Source organism: Dinoponera quadriceps, unplaced genomic scaffold, assembly GCF_001313825.1.
Source record: "Dinoponera quadriceps isolate SergipeBrazil2010 unplaced genomic scaffold, ASM131382v1 scaffold635, whole genome shotgun sequence".
Taxonomy (NCBI): domain Eukaryota; kingdom Metazoa; phylum Arthropoda; class Insecta; order Hymenoptera; family Formicidae; genus Dinoponera; species Dinoponera quadriceps.
The window spans coordinates 51,532-69,574 of record NW_014554723.1 but is presented as its reverse complement, the minus strand read 5'-3'; the positions used below and the strand labels follow the sequence as shown (position 1 = coordinate 69,574).

The following is an 18,043-nucleotide window of genomic DNA, read 5'->3' as shown; positions in this document are numbered from 1 at the left end:
AGTAAGGGAAGCTTATAAAATTTTGATTTATCCCTTTTTCAGTAAAATTTCAACGTTTTTTTATATGCTTAATTTTTAGAAATATTTATTTCTGTAGATATATTTTGGTATATCTAAGAATGAGGGTTTCTTTTTTATATTAGGTTGTCCAGAAAATGATTGCGTTTTTTAAACATTAACTTCAAATATAGATATTTCAACTCAAAGTAAATTTTATTAATCGAAGTAAGAACTATTAGAATCTATTCATATTTTTCAACGAAAAACAAGTGTATTTATTCCCATAGCATAAAATTCCACATTTCTAGAAGCTGTGAACTCTTCGAAGGCGTTTTGAACAACGGCTTGGTTATTGAAGGTTTTCCCGGCAAGAAGTTGCCGTGATGCTTGAAGTAGTGATAGTCGGTAGCGAGAAGTCCGGTAAATATGGGGTGAAGCAGAGTTTCATATACCAGCTGGTTCAACTTCTGCAGCATCAATTGTGCGTGTGGTCGAGCATTGTCGCGCAGGAGAATTGAACTTTTCCTGTTGACCAATGCTGGTCGTAGACGTGCGAGCTCCTTGGTGAATTTTTTTATTTCTTTACAGTACTTCTCTGCTGTGATGGTTTCGTCCGGATTCAAAAAACTGTAATGAATTATCCCGGCTCACGACCACTAAACAGTCATTATGATCTTCTTTTGGTGCAATTTCGGCAACTTTAAAAAGTGTTTTGGCGCTTCATCATAATTTAACTACTTTGCAGAACGTCCACTTAATTGTCGTGCAAGATCCATTTTTCACCACACGTTATAATGCAAAACGAATCATTTTGGTTACGCAAAATCAATGAAAAACACACTGCAAAACGACGATTTTTGTATTTTTTGCTTAATTCATATGGTACCTATTTGTCGAGTTTATTTGTCTTTCAAATTCGTTCCAGATGAACAGAAATTGTTGATTTGTTTACGCTAAGTTATTTCGCAAGTTCTCAAACCGTTGTGTGCGGATCTGCTTCAACCAATACCTTCAAGTGGTCGCCGGTCGTCCAAAGCGGTTGTCATCTTCAAGGCTGTAATCTCTATCACAAAACTTTCAAAACCACTACTGCACTATACACTTGTTAGCGATTCCTGAGCCAAATGCATTGTTGATATTGTGAGCCATTCCAGCTGCTTTACGACCTTTTTTGAATTAGTACAAAAAGATCGCTCGAATTTGCTTCTTTTGCATTTTTAATTCAATGATCTAAATAAAACATAAACCATGTATTAAAAAACGCCTTTATTGTTATTAAACTGTTGAGTGAAGTCTGTACTTTAAAATAGTATATAATATAGACATGAAGGAAACAACTTTATTAGAAAACAAAGCATCAAGTCTCAAAGAATGAAAACCGCAATAACTTTCTGGAAAACCCATGGATGTAGAAATATGAGGATGGAACGTAAGCAGAGTTTATGGATAAAGGAGGTGAAGCCCATTTGATGGACGAGGTATATCCAAAATTGTACTTGGATTTAATTTCTTGAATTCTACTCATGCGTAGCACCGCAAAATTTAAACGAAGTATTAAGAACGTGAACATATAATTCTAAAAAATATATGACAAATTTATAAAATAACTGCTAAAAGGCGATTCTATATGTAAAAATATGTTGAAAGAAATATCTTTTTTGGTTTAAACCATTGTTTTCGAGATAATCGAGTTTGAAGATTTTCCAATTAAACAAGAATGTGGCTAATTTTCGACCGAGCAAAGATTTTCTACACATAAGAAAGTTATTCTATATGTAAAAATCAATTAAAAAAGTAGAGAATAATTTATATCCATGGGTTGCATCTTATATGTAAATATTCAATAAACGGATACTAATGGACGCTTACATAAAGCTTGTTGGTGTTGTTTGCATTTTTCTCATTCAATTTCCTTGCTTGTCCTTTTTCCAGCGTCCGAATATATATTCGTCTCGTTCTAGGAGAGAAAATTTAAAAAGTGTACGCAATACGAACAAACCTATGAACACAAAGAGATCCATGTTCGCTTGCGCATAGTAAAAACCAATCAAAACCTGGCACAATATTTATTTCATCCCCCTCTCAATGTGGCATCACTCTTCTAGGCTTACATTATATTCTAATATTCCTACATTTATGAGACAACTTAACAGATTTTTAGCCTTTTCTAGTGAGTTTTCAATTTTCTTTATGTGACTAATTGCCCTTGTTATAAGCATAACGATGAGACATGTCGATGACCATAAACGAAGGCTACGGCTCAAATTACCAAACGTCGCTTTGCGGAAATGCAACCCTGCATTCTGGCAAAGGAAATATCGAAATCAGGATGATCAGCGTCTACACTCAAGTGACGCTGACATATCCAAACCGTCCTCTCTGATTGAGACATAGGAAGAGGATAAAAAGGACGTAATACCGGCGCGACGGGCGACTCTCAACTCTCAAGAACCGACACGCTGTCGGTCGCACAAGCAATATTGTATCAGGCGGACAACGAAATAAAGACAAGTTTGTTTCTTCAACAAAAGATAATTTATTCTACACCGAGCATCACCGACTCTTCCTGCTCTACCACGCTGCGAAGGGCACTCCACATTACTCGTGACGACTCGACTCGCGCAACACCCTGGTCTAGAAGTAATATTTTATATATTATACTATTATTATATTATACTACTGTTTGCTTTGTAGATATATGAACTTTTCTGCAAATATTCTGAAATAAGTCATTTGAAATGTTTTAACAGGAATGTTTGCAAAACCTTTCACATAAAAATAATTTTTCAAAACTTTCTATTATGTTATTTTTGAAAACTTTCAAATGAAATAATTTTGTTAACATTTTAGTGAGTTGGTTCTATAATGTTTTAAATGCAATATATTTGAAAACACTCGGTTGAGTTATCCTAGAAACATTTTATGAAATAATTTTGCAAACTTTCCAATTAAACTGTTTTAGAAACTTTGCGTATGTAATAAATTTGAAAATTTTCAGCTGAATTGTCCCTGAAATCTTTCACATGCAATTAATTTTATGATTTTCTGTTTCTTGCACGCGGTTTATTTTGAGATATCCTATATAGCATAGGAACATTTTAGACAATATTAGAAATATATTCAAGAAACCATATAAGTATGCATTACATAAACATAAATCATAAAGATATTGTCACAGCTATTGAACTCACTACTTGCTCTCCGATCATCGAAGTCAAATAACGGCGATCTTATACTAGAAATGTACGGGTAACTGGGCTGTCCGCCGATTGAAATCAGGGCTATGCTAAAATACGAAAAGAAGCGAAATTTAAAACAACTTCCACGGTTATCGCAAGCAGACAGGTCTATCTCCTCTTTATTCAACAATGTTTTTAAATTGTAATAATAATGTATGTTAATAATTATTAACAAACATTATTATTGCACAATATTTTAATAATATATTTTTAGATTTTATTGCACAGATGTTATTAAATTTGTTTTAATATTTTTATTTGACTGTAATATTTTTCATAATACACGATATTGAAATGTATTAACGATATAACTGTATAATTCGTGAAAAAATAAACATAACTACGCACATAAGTAATTATTTCGTTAATTTTTCAACAACCATTCAGAATGGTTTCAGACACATTTCGACACTTTTTACCTAACAATTCAGCACATCTTTAGAAAGGTTTCAAATACAAAATTCGCAGACATTTTATTATCCCAGAATCGTCACAAAACGGTCTCAAAAATATTTTGAAACATTTCTGAAATGATTCACTTTTTCTCATGAAAAATTTCTGAAATATTTGGTCTATGCATAATTCCGTACCCAAATTCCGACAGATGTCGTTCGCAATTGTTTTTGAACATGTGCCAAACATATGAAGTGTCGTACATTAAGTTTAAGCTGAAATTTCTGCCGACATTTTAAGAAAGTATTTATCGAGATCCGTGATATATACAAAGTTAAATTATATTTTGAACATGGAAGGAAAAAACTTGTATTTTTGATGCATTTTCCTTTTTTATTAATGAAAAAACAAAAACGTGTTGCAAACTCACAAAAAGATATGCGCCGTATACGGAGAAAATGCCGTAAGCAAAATTATGTGTCGGAAGTGGTTTGCAAAATTTCATTGCGGAGATTTTGATCTCGAAGATGCTTCTCGATCTAATCGGCCAGTCACTAATGATGTCGATCAAATCAAGGCTTTAGTCGACCTCGACCAGCATTTGGCGACTACAACAACCGGACATAACTTCCACATTGACCAATTAACTGTTTCGAAATATTTACGGAAGCTTGAGATGGTAAATAAACTTGATGTTTGGGTGCCGCACGAACTGAGCGAAGAGAATGTATTGGACCCAATTTCAGCTTGCGATTTGCTGCTCAAACGCCTCATCAAAAAGAACTATTTTTATAGCGAATGATTACTGACGATGGAAAGTGAATTGTTTACAACAATGTCAGTCAAAAAAGATCATGGTTGAATCGCGGGGAGGCTGCTCAGACGGCCGCAAAAGCTGGGTTACACCCGAAGAATGTTATGCTCAGTATCTAGTGGGGTTGGAGAGGAATTGTTTATTATGAGTTGCTTCCATCCAACAAAACGATTGATTCGACCAAGTACTTCTCAGAACAGACCAAATTAAAGTGAGCAATCGATCAGAAGCGGCCCGAATTGGCGAACAGAAAATGCGTTGTGTTCCACCAGGACAACGCTAGACTACACGTTTCTCTGATGATCCGGCAAAAGTTATTTCGGCTTGGATGGGATGTTTTGGTGCACCCACCGTATAGTCCGGACCTTGAACTTGTTCGGGACGCTACAGAACAATTTTAATAACAAATGCTTCAGTTCTCTAGACGTCCTCAAAAACCATTTGGATGACTTCTTTGCCCAAAAATTTCGGGACATCTACGAAAGAGAGATAATGAAGCTCGTGGAAAAATGACTAAGAGTCATAGAACAAAACAGGACATATTTAGTTGATTAAAACCGCTTTTTTAGCAAAATATTTTGCGTTTGAAATTTACTCGATATTCGCAACGGAATTATGCATTCACCTAATATCTCTTAAGATTTTAGTTCTGTATGGAGCGTTCATATATTAGGTGTTTGAATTAATTCTCGCTGTTTTATGCTACAGAAACTCATGTTTATTTCAAAAAAACGGTACGTTATATATTATTCAAAGTATTGTTCTTCGTAGATTTTTAACTTTTTCCCATTTTTCGGGTAACACATGGATTCCGCGATAAAAAAAGTCAGGTTTTTTCGAGGTGATTCAGTAATCAAGCCATTTTTGTATATCTTCTAAAGAAGATGAAATGTTGTTTAGAAAGGCCATGCTGAACAGACCGTAATAAATAGTAATCTTAAGGAGCAACGTGTGATGAATAGGGCGGGTGGAGTAAGACATCCCATCCAAGTTCCTCCAAGATTTCCTTCACTGGTGTTGCAACATGTGGACTAGCACTGTCATGGAAATGAATAATTTTGTTATGCTTTTTGGCGTAATACTGGCGTTTTTCTTTGATTACTCGATTCAAATTGAGTAATTATCATCGGAAGCGTTCAGCACTGATGGTTTGACTCGATTGCAGCAGCTTATAATACACTACACCGATTTGATTCTACCAAATGTACAGCATGAAATTTTTTCCATTAATATCTTGTATTGGCGTTGATGGTTCGCCGGGGTGCACCCATGATTTCTTGCGTTAGTATTGTCGTAACGAATCTATTTTTCACCGCCAGTCATAATTCGACGCAAAACCATTTCCATTTGTCTTTGAAGCAGCAATTCACAAATGGTTAAATGTTTCGCAATGTCTCCTTCTTTTTATTTATGTGGAACCCAGTTTCCTAGCCTGTGGATCATTCTCATTGCTTTTGCTAACAGTTGACTCATTGACTTAGTATTTCCGACAACTCTTTGAGCGTCTGATATGAATCTTCTTCTATTAATACTTCTAAATCTTCACTCTTTTTTGGCTGACCAGGACCAGCTGTTTGTAATTCACGTCAAAATGGTTGTCTTTGAATCGTCTAAATCAATCTCTGAAAGTTGTTTCTAATACAGCATGCTCCCCATGAGTTTCCACCAGCAAACAATGACTTTTAACAGCAGATTTTTTAAGATGAAAGTAGAAAAGTAATACTTCCCATAAATACTCTTTTTTTGGTACAAAACCCGACATTTTCAAGCAAAATAAAATTATGTTTTTTGCACTACGATCTAATGTTGCACAGTGATTATTAAAGCCGGTCGACAGTTCCTTCATATACATCAACAGTCATTTTTGGCCATGTTTAAATAATACAACTGCTGACCTCTGTTAATCAACAGCAAGAATTAATTCAAGCACCTCATAATTTTACTAGTTTACTGAATCAATTACAAATATCATTTTGTAGATACATCTTTTTATTTGAAAGTATGACATATAAATATTTTGGCATGCGTTTTCTCGTTTCTGATATCTTTAAACAAGGACAGTCAGGGCGATTACTCCGGAGCCGTAAGAATGAAAAATGAAACCGATGAACGTTATTTATGAGCAAAGATGCGACTTTAATCTTTGAGACGGCAAAATCAGTCATGACTAATTTGTGAAATTTTTGTTACAATAATATCATAAACTATAATATCATATGTGCTCTTCTTTAACGTTGATGGGACAAACTGTAATAGATGCATGTGAATTATTTCTGGACCTCTGCAAGAATCAATAATGCTTCGTTAAAATGAGAAAACGCGAAGAAACAATCATGTAATATCTAACATTTACTATATATAGAAATAATATTTACACTGTAAAAACTAATTCGATTATGGCAACTAAAAATATTCAGTTAATAGTTTTCGGTTACTGTAATATATAGCCTTTTTTACGAGCTGGAGGGTTGTACTTCAACAAATGCTTTCGGTTTGGGGAACCAAAATTTTTCCTTCCAAATGCGTTAAACTATTTCGTTACCTAAACCAAGAATGCGAAGCGATATGTACTGCTGTTGGATACAATATACTAACAGCATTAGTGGTCCTGCAGTCTAAGGTGATAGATTCGGAACCAAGAAGTTTCAGGTTTCTGAAACCACGAGGAAGAAAATAATTTTTTTGTCGAATAGCAATATTAACACTTTGCGGGCCGCTGTCACGCTGGCGTGATGGTTTGACGATCAGGAAACATTGTTTTCAACTGTTTTCCTCTCCCAATTCAACAGACTGTCTATTATTAAAATTTTTTTTCGCGGACGCTTGTTTTGTCAGTTTGAGATTGTCTTTCGCTACCTTCAGATATAGGAAACTTACGTTAGATATCCCTCAAAATGCCAATACCAATATAATTGGAATAAAAATAGTGTAACAGTTATTTTAGTGCCTTCTTTAATAATAATTATATACCAACTACTTATGTATCGAAAAATTGCGTAAATATCACCGTTGGCGAGCAGTAGAACCTGCATGAATCTCGCCGGCGGCAGCGTAACGGCGTTTCGATAAATGCGCGGCCCGCAAAGTGTTAACTAGGTTAACACGTTGAGCGCGGCGCCGATAGTGCTGTCCTTTCCATTCAGCCGGCAGCGAGCACCTGAAGACGAACGCGCAAGCGGTATTGGAATGGGGAGAGTAAACAGAGGACTATTTTGTTTCACCTTCTTATGTTTTTTTCAAACGATCTATAATCAAAAAAAATTGGAAGGGGAACGGCAAAAAGATGACCTCCAAGAGACGATTAGTTAGAATAAAAGTCTCGGAAGTGTAAAGACGATTTGCTAATGAAAAGTTTTGGTTTGTATTTGAAAATATTTATTGCCCATAAAACAAAAAAATTTCGGAGGAGAAGATAGTGATACGTAGAGTGATTTACTTTTATCATCCAAACATCGAAATCGCCGAGTATTAGGGTTGTTACATCCTGGGTGTTTCGGAAACTACGAATTTCTTTTTTTAATTATATGATTGGGAAACAGACGGACTTCGGGCAAGCGCTACTGTAACAAAGATAAGATTACATTGGCAGCCGCTAAACGTGCCGTATGGTTCCCAATGCGTTTATCATTTATTCCTCCTTCATGTAAGGTATATAGTTTATTTACATCCTGGGTACCCAGGGAATGACAGATCCCTTTTTTTATATAACTAAATTATCTTGCCGCCACTACGTTAGGCACGTATGTGTCCATACTGGGTTCCTAGATAGCAACGAATTCCTTCTCTTATGATTGTAAAACAAACAGATTTGATCAAGCGATTTATGAAAAGATACGAGAATACGCCGCCCATATATTGCAACCGGGAGGCCAGCCGCGGAAGGAAGAGCGGCTGAACAGAAGAAGAGGAAAGCCACCGAAAGAATAAAAATCAAGAAGTCTACGAAGTCCAATTGCAGGAAAAGTTCATTTTTTATTTAACAAAAACAATTTTACTTCATAAGAAAAGATTATTCCGGTTCTATAAGAACAGTTATGTTATATAATCAATTTTATTTTATAAGAAAAGTTTACTTTGTTTTGATAAAACAGTTATTATAAAGGAATAGTTTCATAATAAAAGAAAAGTTTATTTGACCCTATAAGGATAGCCATTTCTCGAGAATTATACATTCGATAAGAACAGCCCTAATAGATTTAGGGATACCGCAGAATAAAAAAACACGAATGCGAGGTGCGCTTGTGATTGGCGGGGCCCGCCAGCGAATCGGAGAGCTTGGTAGAAGGGGGAGAACATTTGAAATAAAAGAAGATTGAAAGGCGGGCAGTTACATGCAGACGCTGGAAGCGAGAGGACGCATATTCAAGGAAGCTAAAAACTACGCAGAAACGAAAGGGACCCTGGAGAAGTTGCTGACGGAGGGGAAAGCTGGCGGAGACGTCCTGGTGCAAATCTCCTGGTGGAGGCCCAGGGAGACGTAGGGAAACGACCGATCGCTTGGCGACGGTAAGTGGGCTATAAAATTGCCACAGTTCCTCCTCGTAACTTTCCGGAAAAATCGAGACTCCTCGTCGGAGAACCGAGGCATCCGGTAGGAAGCTCGACGCGGAACGCGGTACCGGTGAACGGAATCGAAAAACTAAGTTTAAAAGAAAAAGGATCCCGTTGTCGGCGGGATCAAAGGGCTGCCCGTTACGATAAGCGACGCATATTGCGTCATCCCGCCGTGTGCGCCCGATCGTGTCCTGACGTGTTCGCGACGATAGTCCTGCGTCGGGATAGATCTATAAAAAATAAAATATCCTCGAACTACGACGCGTGGGTATAATTGTTTTATTTTATTGGTGTATCGGTCGGTGGAATAATTACGTCTTACACATATATGTTTTTTATGGCTTAGACAGTGTGATATTGGGAGATTAGTCATATAAGATTCGTTCATCATATTTTTTTTTATCATTAGTCGCATTGTATTATATTCATCACTCACCTGTACATATTCATTCCGTGTCCAACACGTGCGTTAAATATTATCAAACTTTTCGTACGATTTTGTTTTTGTTCATTAAGTTCGTTTTGCTCTTATAGGATTTATAGATCCGTATTATTGGTTATTACTTCATTTTTTCAAAATAGATTTCATCTTATTTGCTCTCACGGGGTACGTGTTCATTCTTTCACGTTTTCCCTATCCCCATACCCAGTGTCTGAGGCGAGCGTCCAGTGATCCTAACATCTCTTCGGGGACGACAACTCTATCAGGGAGGTAATCCCTCTATATAACCCCTAACAGTAAAGGCATCTGGGGAGACTTGGCCGGTCCAGCTTCCCGGGCCTGTAGTTTGGGCGAGGCTCTCAAAAAAAAAAAAACGCCCTGGCGACCGTGGACGGGCAACGGGATCCGTGAGGAAATTCACTTCCAAAGGTTCGGAGGAACCTGGGGGACTAAACGTCGATGTTTTCACTCAGCTAGTGACATCCGGTCACAATATGTCATAAGGCTCCAAATGGGGCTGCGATCTATCCACCTTTGTACACAGTCGGTAGAAGAAAGGCCCTTCTATGCGATTAGGTTCTTAAGATTATTTATGTCAATACTAGGAATTTTCCAGAATAACCGTCTTCCACGCAACCTCCTCTCATTGGTAGACGTCATCCACCACCCCCTGAAATCCTTCCTATATAAGCCTTACCTTTTTTGCCGCGAGCGCAGTTACAATAGTAGTTTTTTTTGCAGTCAGTCAGTCAGTGACAGTCACAGTCCCAGTTACAATTACAGTTCAGTCTAGTTTAGTCTAGTCCAGACCAGTTCAAGTTCAGTACAGTACAGTCGAGTCCAGTTCAAGTTATACTTACAATTAGAGTTACAGTCGCAGTCACAGTTGCAGTTCTTAGTGTCACTTCTTAGTTAGTCAGTCTTGGTTCAGTCTTTAGCAGTCCACAACCATAGTCTAGTCCAGCCATCGTCTTCGTCTTCATTCGTCCTCGTCAGTCTATTGATTCATCTAAATCGTAAGTTTCCATTTCATATTTAAACATGACTTTTAATCATTTCAATCCAATTTCCAATCCCACTTCATCCCTCAAAACACACACCTGCACTGCGTGATTATTGTTTTCTTTGTATTATATAACGATGTTTTCATCGCTATACCGATATGTTAAACATTCTTGTTGCGTTATATACTATTGTATTGAATTAAGTTACACGAATTATCTTCTGCTTAATCTCACTTTAATTTTTATCTTGTATTTCCGTTATTCCAGTAATGCTGATTTATAAAAATTTGTTTAATGTTAACCCATATATTTCATTGTTTAACTTTAGCTAACCCTTTTATCTTTTAAATGTTGTAACTTTTACAATGACTTTTCTTATCAATTTACCACTATTATTAATCCATCCGAGAACCAAATTATGTTATTAATAAACTGTTTTATTCAAAATGCCCTAAATTTAATCAAGTCGTTAAAACTATTTATTTATCTCCTTTCAATTAATTAAATCTAAATTCCTCTCTCAACACACTCATATGGTTCTATCTCAGGTAAAGAGATTAAGTTCTTTGACTTAAATAAAGGACCATCTAACGTACGTTCTGTGATCGGAGTAAATGGGCCTCTCCGGACCTTGACCTGATATGCAGACCTACCAGTATGTTTAGGACTCGCCAGTGCGCAAGTAAATAATTTTGTTGCGTTCGTCCTCTTCCAGGACGTAACACGGTCGTCATCATCGGAAGATGATAATTTATTAGACCAGGTAGTGGAACCTGACAATGACAGTTGTACAACAAGTGTTAACAAAGCCAGTGAACAAAATTAATGATTTGATCTAAAAGGCAACCAACTAAATATTGAGCTTTTTACGAGTGTTTACGGTGCCAAAAAACTAATGAGAAAATGTGGAATTTTAGGAAAGTGCAAGATTTTTATGCACTTTTTGTCGCCGACGAAATTTTTAAAAATATGGATGAGCAAACAAATCTTTATGTTGCACAATTAAAAATCGCCTCCAAACGTTTACCTAAACGGATCCCAAAAAACAAAAATAAAATAAAGCGTTTGTTTGGACTAATAATATGGATGGAACTGGTGGAGCTTCCATTCTTACGTCTGTATTGGTCTCGGGATCCATTGTGTGCTCAAACATTCTCGCAGAAAGTAATGAGCAGAGATCGATTTGAAATTTCCATGAGAATGCTACATTTTGCAAATAATAAAGTAGTTGACGCATCTGATCGTTTATCAAAAGTTCAATTTATCTTAGACAAACTGAATAAAAATTTTCAAAAATATTATGATCCACCCGAAGTACTGTGCATTGACGAGTCACTAATCCCATTCCGCGGGCAAATCATATTCAAACAGTATTTGAAACAAAAAAAACATAAATATGCAATAAAATATTTAAATTGTATTATGGATACACACGCAATTTTCATGTCTATACCGGAAAAACTCTTGACAAGGAAAATACTACACCGTCAAATATTGTAATGTGTTTATTTAACACTTTATTTCATAAAAGCCATACGTTGTGTACTGATAACTGGTACACCAGAGTTGATTTTACGAAAAAATTAATAAAAAAATACACATCTGATTAGTACACTTCAAATAAATCGTAAAAGAAACCAGAAAGAAATAACAACAACCAAATTGAAACGCGGGGAAATTATCGCCAAGGAAAATAATAATGGTATAACAGTGTTGAAGTGGAAAAACAAGAGAGATATTCTTGTCCTGTCTAAAAACATCAAATGAAATAATAAACGTAAAAACAAAAAGAGGATTTTACCCCAAACCAAAAATTGTGGCTAAATATAATAAAGCGAAGACATCTATTGACTTATCAGACCAAATGAGTGTATATAGTACTTCATTGAAATAAACTGTAAAATGGTATAAAAGGTTAGCTTTCGAGCTTTTTCTAAATATTGCTGTCGTAAACGCTTTGTGTACGTTTCAAGAAGTAACAGGAAAGAAAATATCAGGCACTGAATTTCGTTGAGAATTGGCGGATACACTCACACGGCAGTTAGATCAGGAAATTCCTGTCTATGTTGAAAGGAAGAATCAAGAAAAAAGAATTGTTCATCAATTATAAAGAAAAAAGAAGGAGACGTGCATAAAGTTTGAAGATATTATTCGAAATGTTACAATGCAAATACAAAGCTATTCGGGTACAAGACAACCAGAAATTTGACAAAAAAAGTCATCACATTTCGTAATACATGTAAAGCCGAGCCACATTTTTGCTTAAAGTTTTTTAATAAATTTTATTGAAATTACTGCATTAATTTTTCAACTTTGACACTGTCCCCAGGGACCGACGCTGCCCAAACGAAAAGTGCATTGTCAGTCCCCAGAGACCGACGCCGGCCAAACGGAAAGTTCATTGTCGCTTCCCAAGGATTGACGCCGCGCTCAACGTGTTAATGAAGGATTTGGATAAATGGAAGCTAGTGTTGCCGCGGGAATTACGTAAAGAAACGCTTCGAGAAGCACACGACGATCCGAAGGCCGGAAACCTCGGAATTGAGAAAAGTCATAGTAGACTGACGATTTCGTATTTTTGGCCGGTAATGTATCGGGACGTTGTTGCGTACGTTCGACAGTGTGACCCGTGTCAGAGGTCGAAAGTCGAACAAGCCGCGCCGACAGGATTAATGAGTCCGCGCGGGATAAAACAACCGTGGACAACCGTGGCTGTCGATGTGATCGTACCGCTGCCGAGAAATAAGGCAGGGTTCGCCTATCTCCTGGTGATGCAGAATTTGTTTACCAAATGGGTGGAGTGTTGTCCGCTGAGAGCCGCCACGGGTGTAAAGATTCGGGACGCCCTTGAGAATTTAGATATTTCGCACTGGGGTGCGCTGCGATATCTCCTTACCAATAACGGAACGGAGTTCGTGAACCAAAAGCTTCTCGGGTTTGTGAGAGATTGCGGGATCAAACTTGTGACTATACCACCTTATCACCCCTAGGCGAATCCGGTAGAGCAAATGAACCGTGTGCTAAAAACGATAATCGTATCATATTTGGAGCAAGATCATCGAAAATGGAACCGACATATTAACGACTTTAGGTTCGCTTATAACGCCGCGTATCATTCGTTTTTGGGCGTTTCTGTCGCCAGCGTTCTTAAACTTCGGTAGAGAGTTATAATCGCTGCGAACGGTGCGCCGCCGATGTGAAGGCGTTGCTGCGTGCGAGCCGGGCAACTGGACCAATAGAATAAAGCGATTAGAACTGGTACATCAATGGGTAAATGAGAATTTGAATACGGCTTACCAAAGACAATCATCGCGGTATAATTTGCACCACCGTCCGCAACGGTTTAACTTAAGAAACTTGGTCTTGCGGCGACAGCACGTACTGTCCTCGGCGGCTCAGGGGGTCAGCGCTAAATTAACGCCAATGTGCGCTGGACCTTGCAGAATTGGAAGGGTTTTATCTCCTGTAGTATTATCTCCTATAGAAAATGCGAACAATTTGCCACAAATATTTAATAAGTTCTGCTAAAAAGATTTTGATGAGGACAGATCAAAATGGGTACAGCAAGAAGATAATAACCTAAAACATCGTAGCAGACTATGTACTGCGTAAAAGCTTGAAAAGCATAACTACGTTTGTAGCATAACTACGATGGATAATCCGGCATTCTCTCCAGGCGCAAATCCCATTGAAAATGTATGGTCATATGTTCAGATGAAATTTAAAGGGAAGCGTGTCTTCACTCTGAAGAAGCTGTGCACAAAAATAATAAAAATATGGCGCTTTTTACCGACAGAATACGCCAAAAATCTGATCGAAAACGTACAAAAACGATTCCAAGCAATAATTGATAATAGAAGAAACTGCTTCAAATATTAGGTAATTGCGTATTAATAAAAATCTTCTTTCTCCGATAAGAAAAAAAGATTTGACTTTATCTCTTATTCTTTTTAAATTATTACTTATACTTTCTTGTTAAATGTATTGTAGTTATCACGACGTCGTCCGAAAATATCTTAGGCACTGGATCTTTTTTGCGTTTCTGTTGAATAAATATGCTACTAAGGCTGTTGAAATAATTTGTTTCGCTTTAGGTGAAGGTGCTGAGTGACATATTTATATAAAAAAGATTTTTTACCGGCGATGGAACTAAACAGGTAATTCTGTTGCACGATAACGTGCGGCCACATACTGCGAAAGCAGCTCCATAAATCATTTCTAGCATAAGCAAGGAAATTCTTTCTCATAAGGCTGTTACGTCTTGGAAGAGGATGTACGCAACAAACATTGCTTACTCGCACACTAGCGAGGCCTAAACGTACTGGTAGGTCTGCAGATCAAGTCAAAAGAGGCCCCACTCTGATCACAGATCGTAAGGTAGGTGGTCCTTTATTTAGGTCAAAGAACTTAATTTCTTTACCTGGGATAGGACCATATAAAAATGTTGAGAGGGGAATTCAGATTTAAGTAATTAAAAGGAAATGAAAAATAATTTTAACAACTTGGTTAAATTTAGGGCATTTTGAATAAAACCGTTTATTAATTATAAGAGGGTGGTCCCAGAAGTACCCGATCCTACAAAGAAAACACAAAAATTTTTGAAAAAATGTATTTATTTTTCAACATAACCTCCTTTCAGCTCTATACACTTTTCCCAGCGATGTTCAATAAGTTCGATATCCTCTTTATAATAAGAACAGTCTTGCTCCTCAAAATAGCCATTAACTGCCGATATCACTTCTTCATCGTTGGAAAATCTTTGACCATTGAGCCATTCTTTCAAGTTTGGGAACAGAAAATAATCCCAGAGAGCTAAATCTGGCAATTAGGGTGCATGAGGTAGCAATTTAAACTTTAATTTATTAATTTTGACCATTGCAATAACGGATTTGTGAGCTGGTGCATTGTCTTGATGAAACAACACTTTCTTCTTAGCCAAATGCGGCCGTTTTTGCTTGATTTCTTCGCTCAAACGTTGCAATAAGTTCGCATAATACTCGCCGTTGATAGTTTTTCCTTTTTCAAGATAGTCAATGAAAATTATCCCACGCACATTCCAAAAAACCGACGCCATGACCTTGCCTGCAGATGAAACGATCTTCGCCTTCTTTGGAGCCGGTTCTCCTTTTTAAGTCCATTGTTTTGATTGTTCTTTTGTCTCGGGTGTGAAGTGATGGACCCATGTTTCATCCATGGTTATAAAACGGCGCAAAAATTCTGCTTTGTTGCTGTGAAACTTTGCTAAACACTCAATTGAAACATCTTCACGACACTGTTTTTGCTCGAGTGTGAGCAAACGCGGCACCCATCTTGCACACAGCTTTCTGATGTGCAAATTTTCAGATAATATGCAATGTACCGCACTTTTTGAAATGGCTACTATGTCTGCTATCTCGCGCACTTTCAATCGACGATCATCCAGTACCGCTCTGTGGATTTTCTTCATCATTTCTGGAGTCGTTACCTCATTTGGTCGACCACTGCGATGCTCGTCTTGGCATCTGGTACGACCTCGTTTAAACTCTGCTACCCAATATTTTACTGTTGTAAACGAAGAAGCAGACTCACCCAGAGTAGAATCCAGTTTAGCTTTTATATTGGTTGGGCTGAGGCCTTTCGAATAAAAGTATTGTATCACATAACGATGACCAATTTTCTTCATTTTCACAAATCCACTGAAAACGTTCACTATTGATGGCTGCCAAACAAATACTAAACAACGTGGCGTCTTCAAACTTGAAACATATGCTTCATAAATTGTGTACTTTTTAATACAGTGATATTTTTCAAACAACTACCGCCATTTTTAGGTCAAGTCGGGTACTTCTGGACCACCCTCGTACTAATAATATAATTTGGTTCATGGATTAATAATAGTGGTAAATTGATGAAAAAAGTCATTGTAAAGATACGATATTTAAAAGATGAAAGCGTTAACAAAAGTTAAACAATGAGTTATATGGGTTAATATTAAACAAACTTTTATAAATCAGAATTATTGGAATAATACAAATACAAGATGAAGATTAAAGTAAGATTAAGTAAAAAATAATTCGTGTAACTTAATACAATACAATCGGATTTAACGTAACAAGAATGTTTAACGTATCGGTATGACGAGAAAAACATCATTACATAATACAAGAAAGATAATAATTACGCTGTGTATGTGTGTGTTCTGTAAAGTGAAGTTGGATTGAAGATTGGATTGAAATGATTAAAAGTCATGTTTAAATATGAAATAGAGACTTACGATTTAGGTGAATCAACTGTAGTTAATAGTACGTAGAACATGGTTTCGTTGATCTCCGTGGTGTACCAGATTTATAGGATCCCTGAATTCTGAAAGAAATTGTTCACTTAAGAGATCCCGATTTGCACAGCGAGTTGTTCGGCAGCAGAAGGGGAAGTGAAAATGACTCACTGACTGAAACTGACTGACTGACACTGACTGACTGACACTGTCTGATTACTGTTAAATCGAGCGATTTTAATACTCGGCCTAATTACCGGAATATCGGAACGAATATCTTTAGGAAATCCCGAGTTACGCAGCGCAGCAATTTTCACGAAACGGGTGGCACTGGAGAGATCCCGATCTGAACAACAAAGGCGAAGTCGTGGCGGAAGCCGTAATGGCACGAACGCAAAAGATATTAAAAACGATAATACACGACAGTAGTCAAACGGGCAAAGTGCTCGCGGCAAGAGAGTGAGGTTTATATAGGGAAGATTTTTGAGGGTGGCGGGTGACGATCGCCAACGAGAGGAGTGGAAAACGGATATAGAGGATATGAAAACGGATACTCTGAAAAATTCTTAATATCATCTGGATGTCATAAATGATCCTAAGAACCTAATCTTCATCAAATCCCATAAATGATCCCAAGAACCTAATCCCATCAAAGGGCCTGAGTCCGATCGATTATAAATAAAGGCGAATAAGATCGCAGGCGCATTGGGAAGCTCATGACGCATTTGGCGGCATGTAATCATATCTTTTTACAACAACGCTTGCCCAAATCCGTTTGTTTCACGATCATAAAAAAGGAATTTACTGCTCTCAAGGTACCCAGGATGTAACAACTACGTGCCTTACGTGGAGTCGGCAAGATAATTTTAATTATAAAAAAAAAAGGAATTCGTTGTTCCCGGGGTACCCAGGATGTAATAAAACTATGTACCTTACGTGTAGACGGAAAGGATGACAGACGCGTTAGGAAACATATGGTGCATTTTAACGGCGAGCCATTGTAATCTTACCCTTTTTACAATAGCGCTTGCCCTAAGTCCGTCTGCTTCCCAATCATATAAAAAAAGAGGAATTCTTAGTTCCCGAGATACCCAGGACATAACACGGCTTTTCCCAAACTTTGTAACTTCAAATTATCATCTGCTCTAATCATTGAAGCCTTATAGTTGATTCTCAAGGAAGTCAAAAAAGAATAAATGATTTTTCAATTCAAAACTGTCATATTTTCTTCGATTCGCCAGTTGCCTGAAAGATAATAGAAATATGTTGCAAATAATGGAGATTATTGCCGGGATTGACATTTAATTCCTTTTTTTTTAATAAATGTCAAATTCATGTAAAAAG

The 18,043-nt window shown here is 37.1% G+C and overlaps 1 protein-coding gene and 1 pseudogene across 1 annotated transcript; both read right to left on the bottom strand.

The window, feature by feature from the left end:
- Positions 1–216: 216 nt before the first annotated feature.
- On the bottom strand, positions 217–11,584 carry LOC106741159 (annotated as a pseudogene).
- Positions 11,585–15,574: 3,990 nt separating this feature from the next.
- On the bottom strand, positions 15,575–16,108 carry LOC106741158 (histone-lysine N-methyltransferase SETMAR-like). Its single transcript, XM_014612872.1, has one exon. It carries the CDS (start codon positions 16,106–16,108, stop codon positions 15,575–15,577), a length of 534 nt encoding a protein of 177 aa, XP_014468358.1.
- Positions 16,109–18,043: the final 1,935 nt, after the last annotated feature.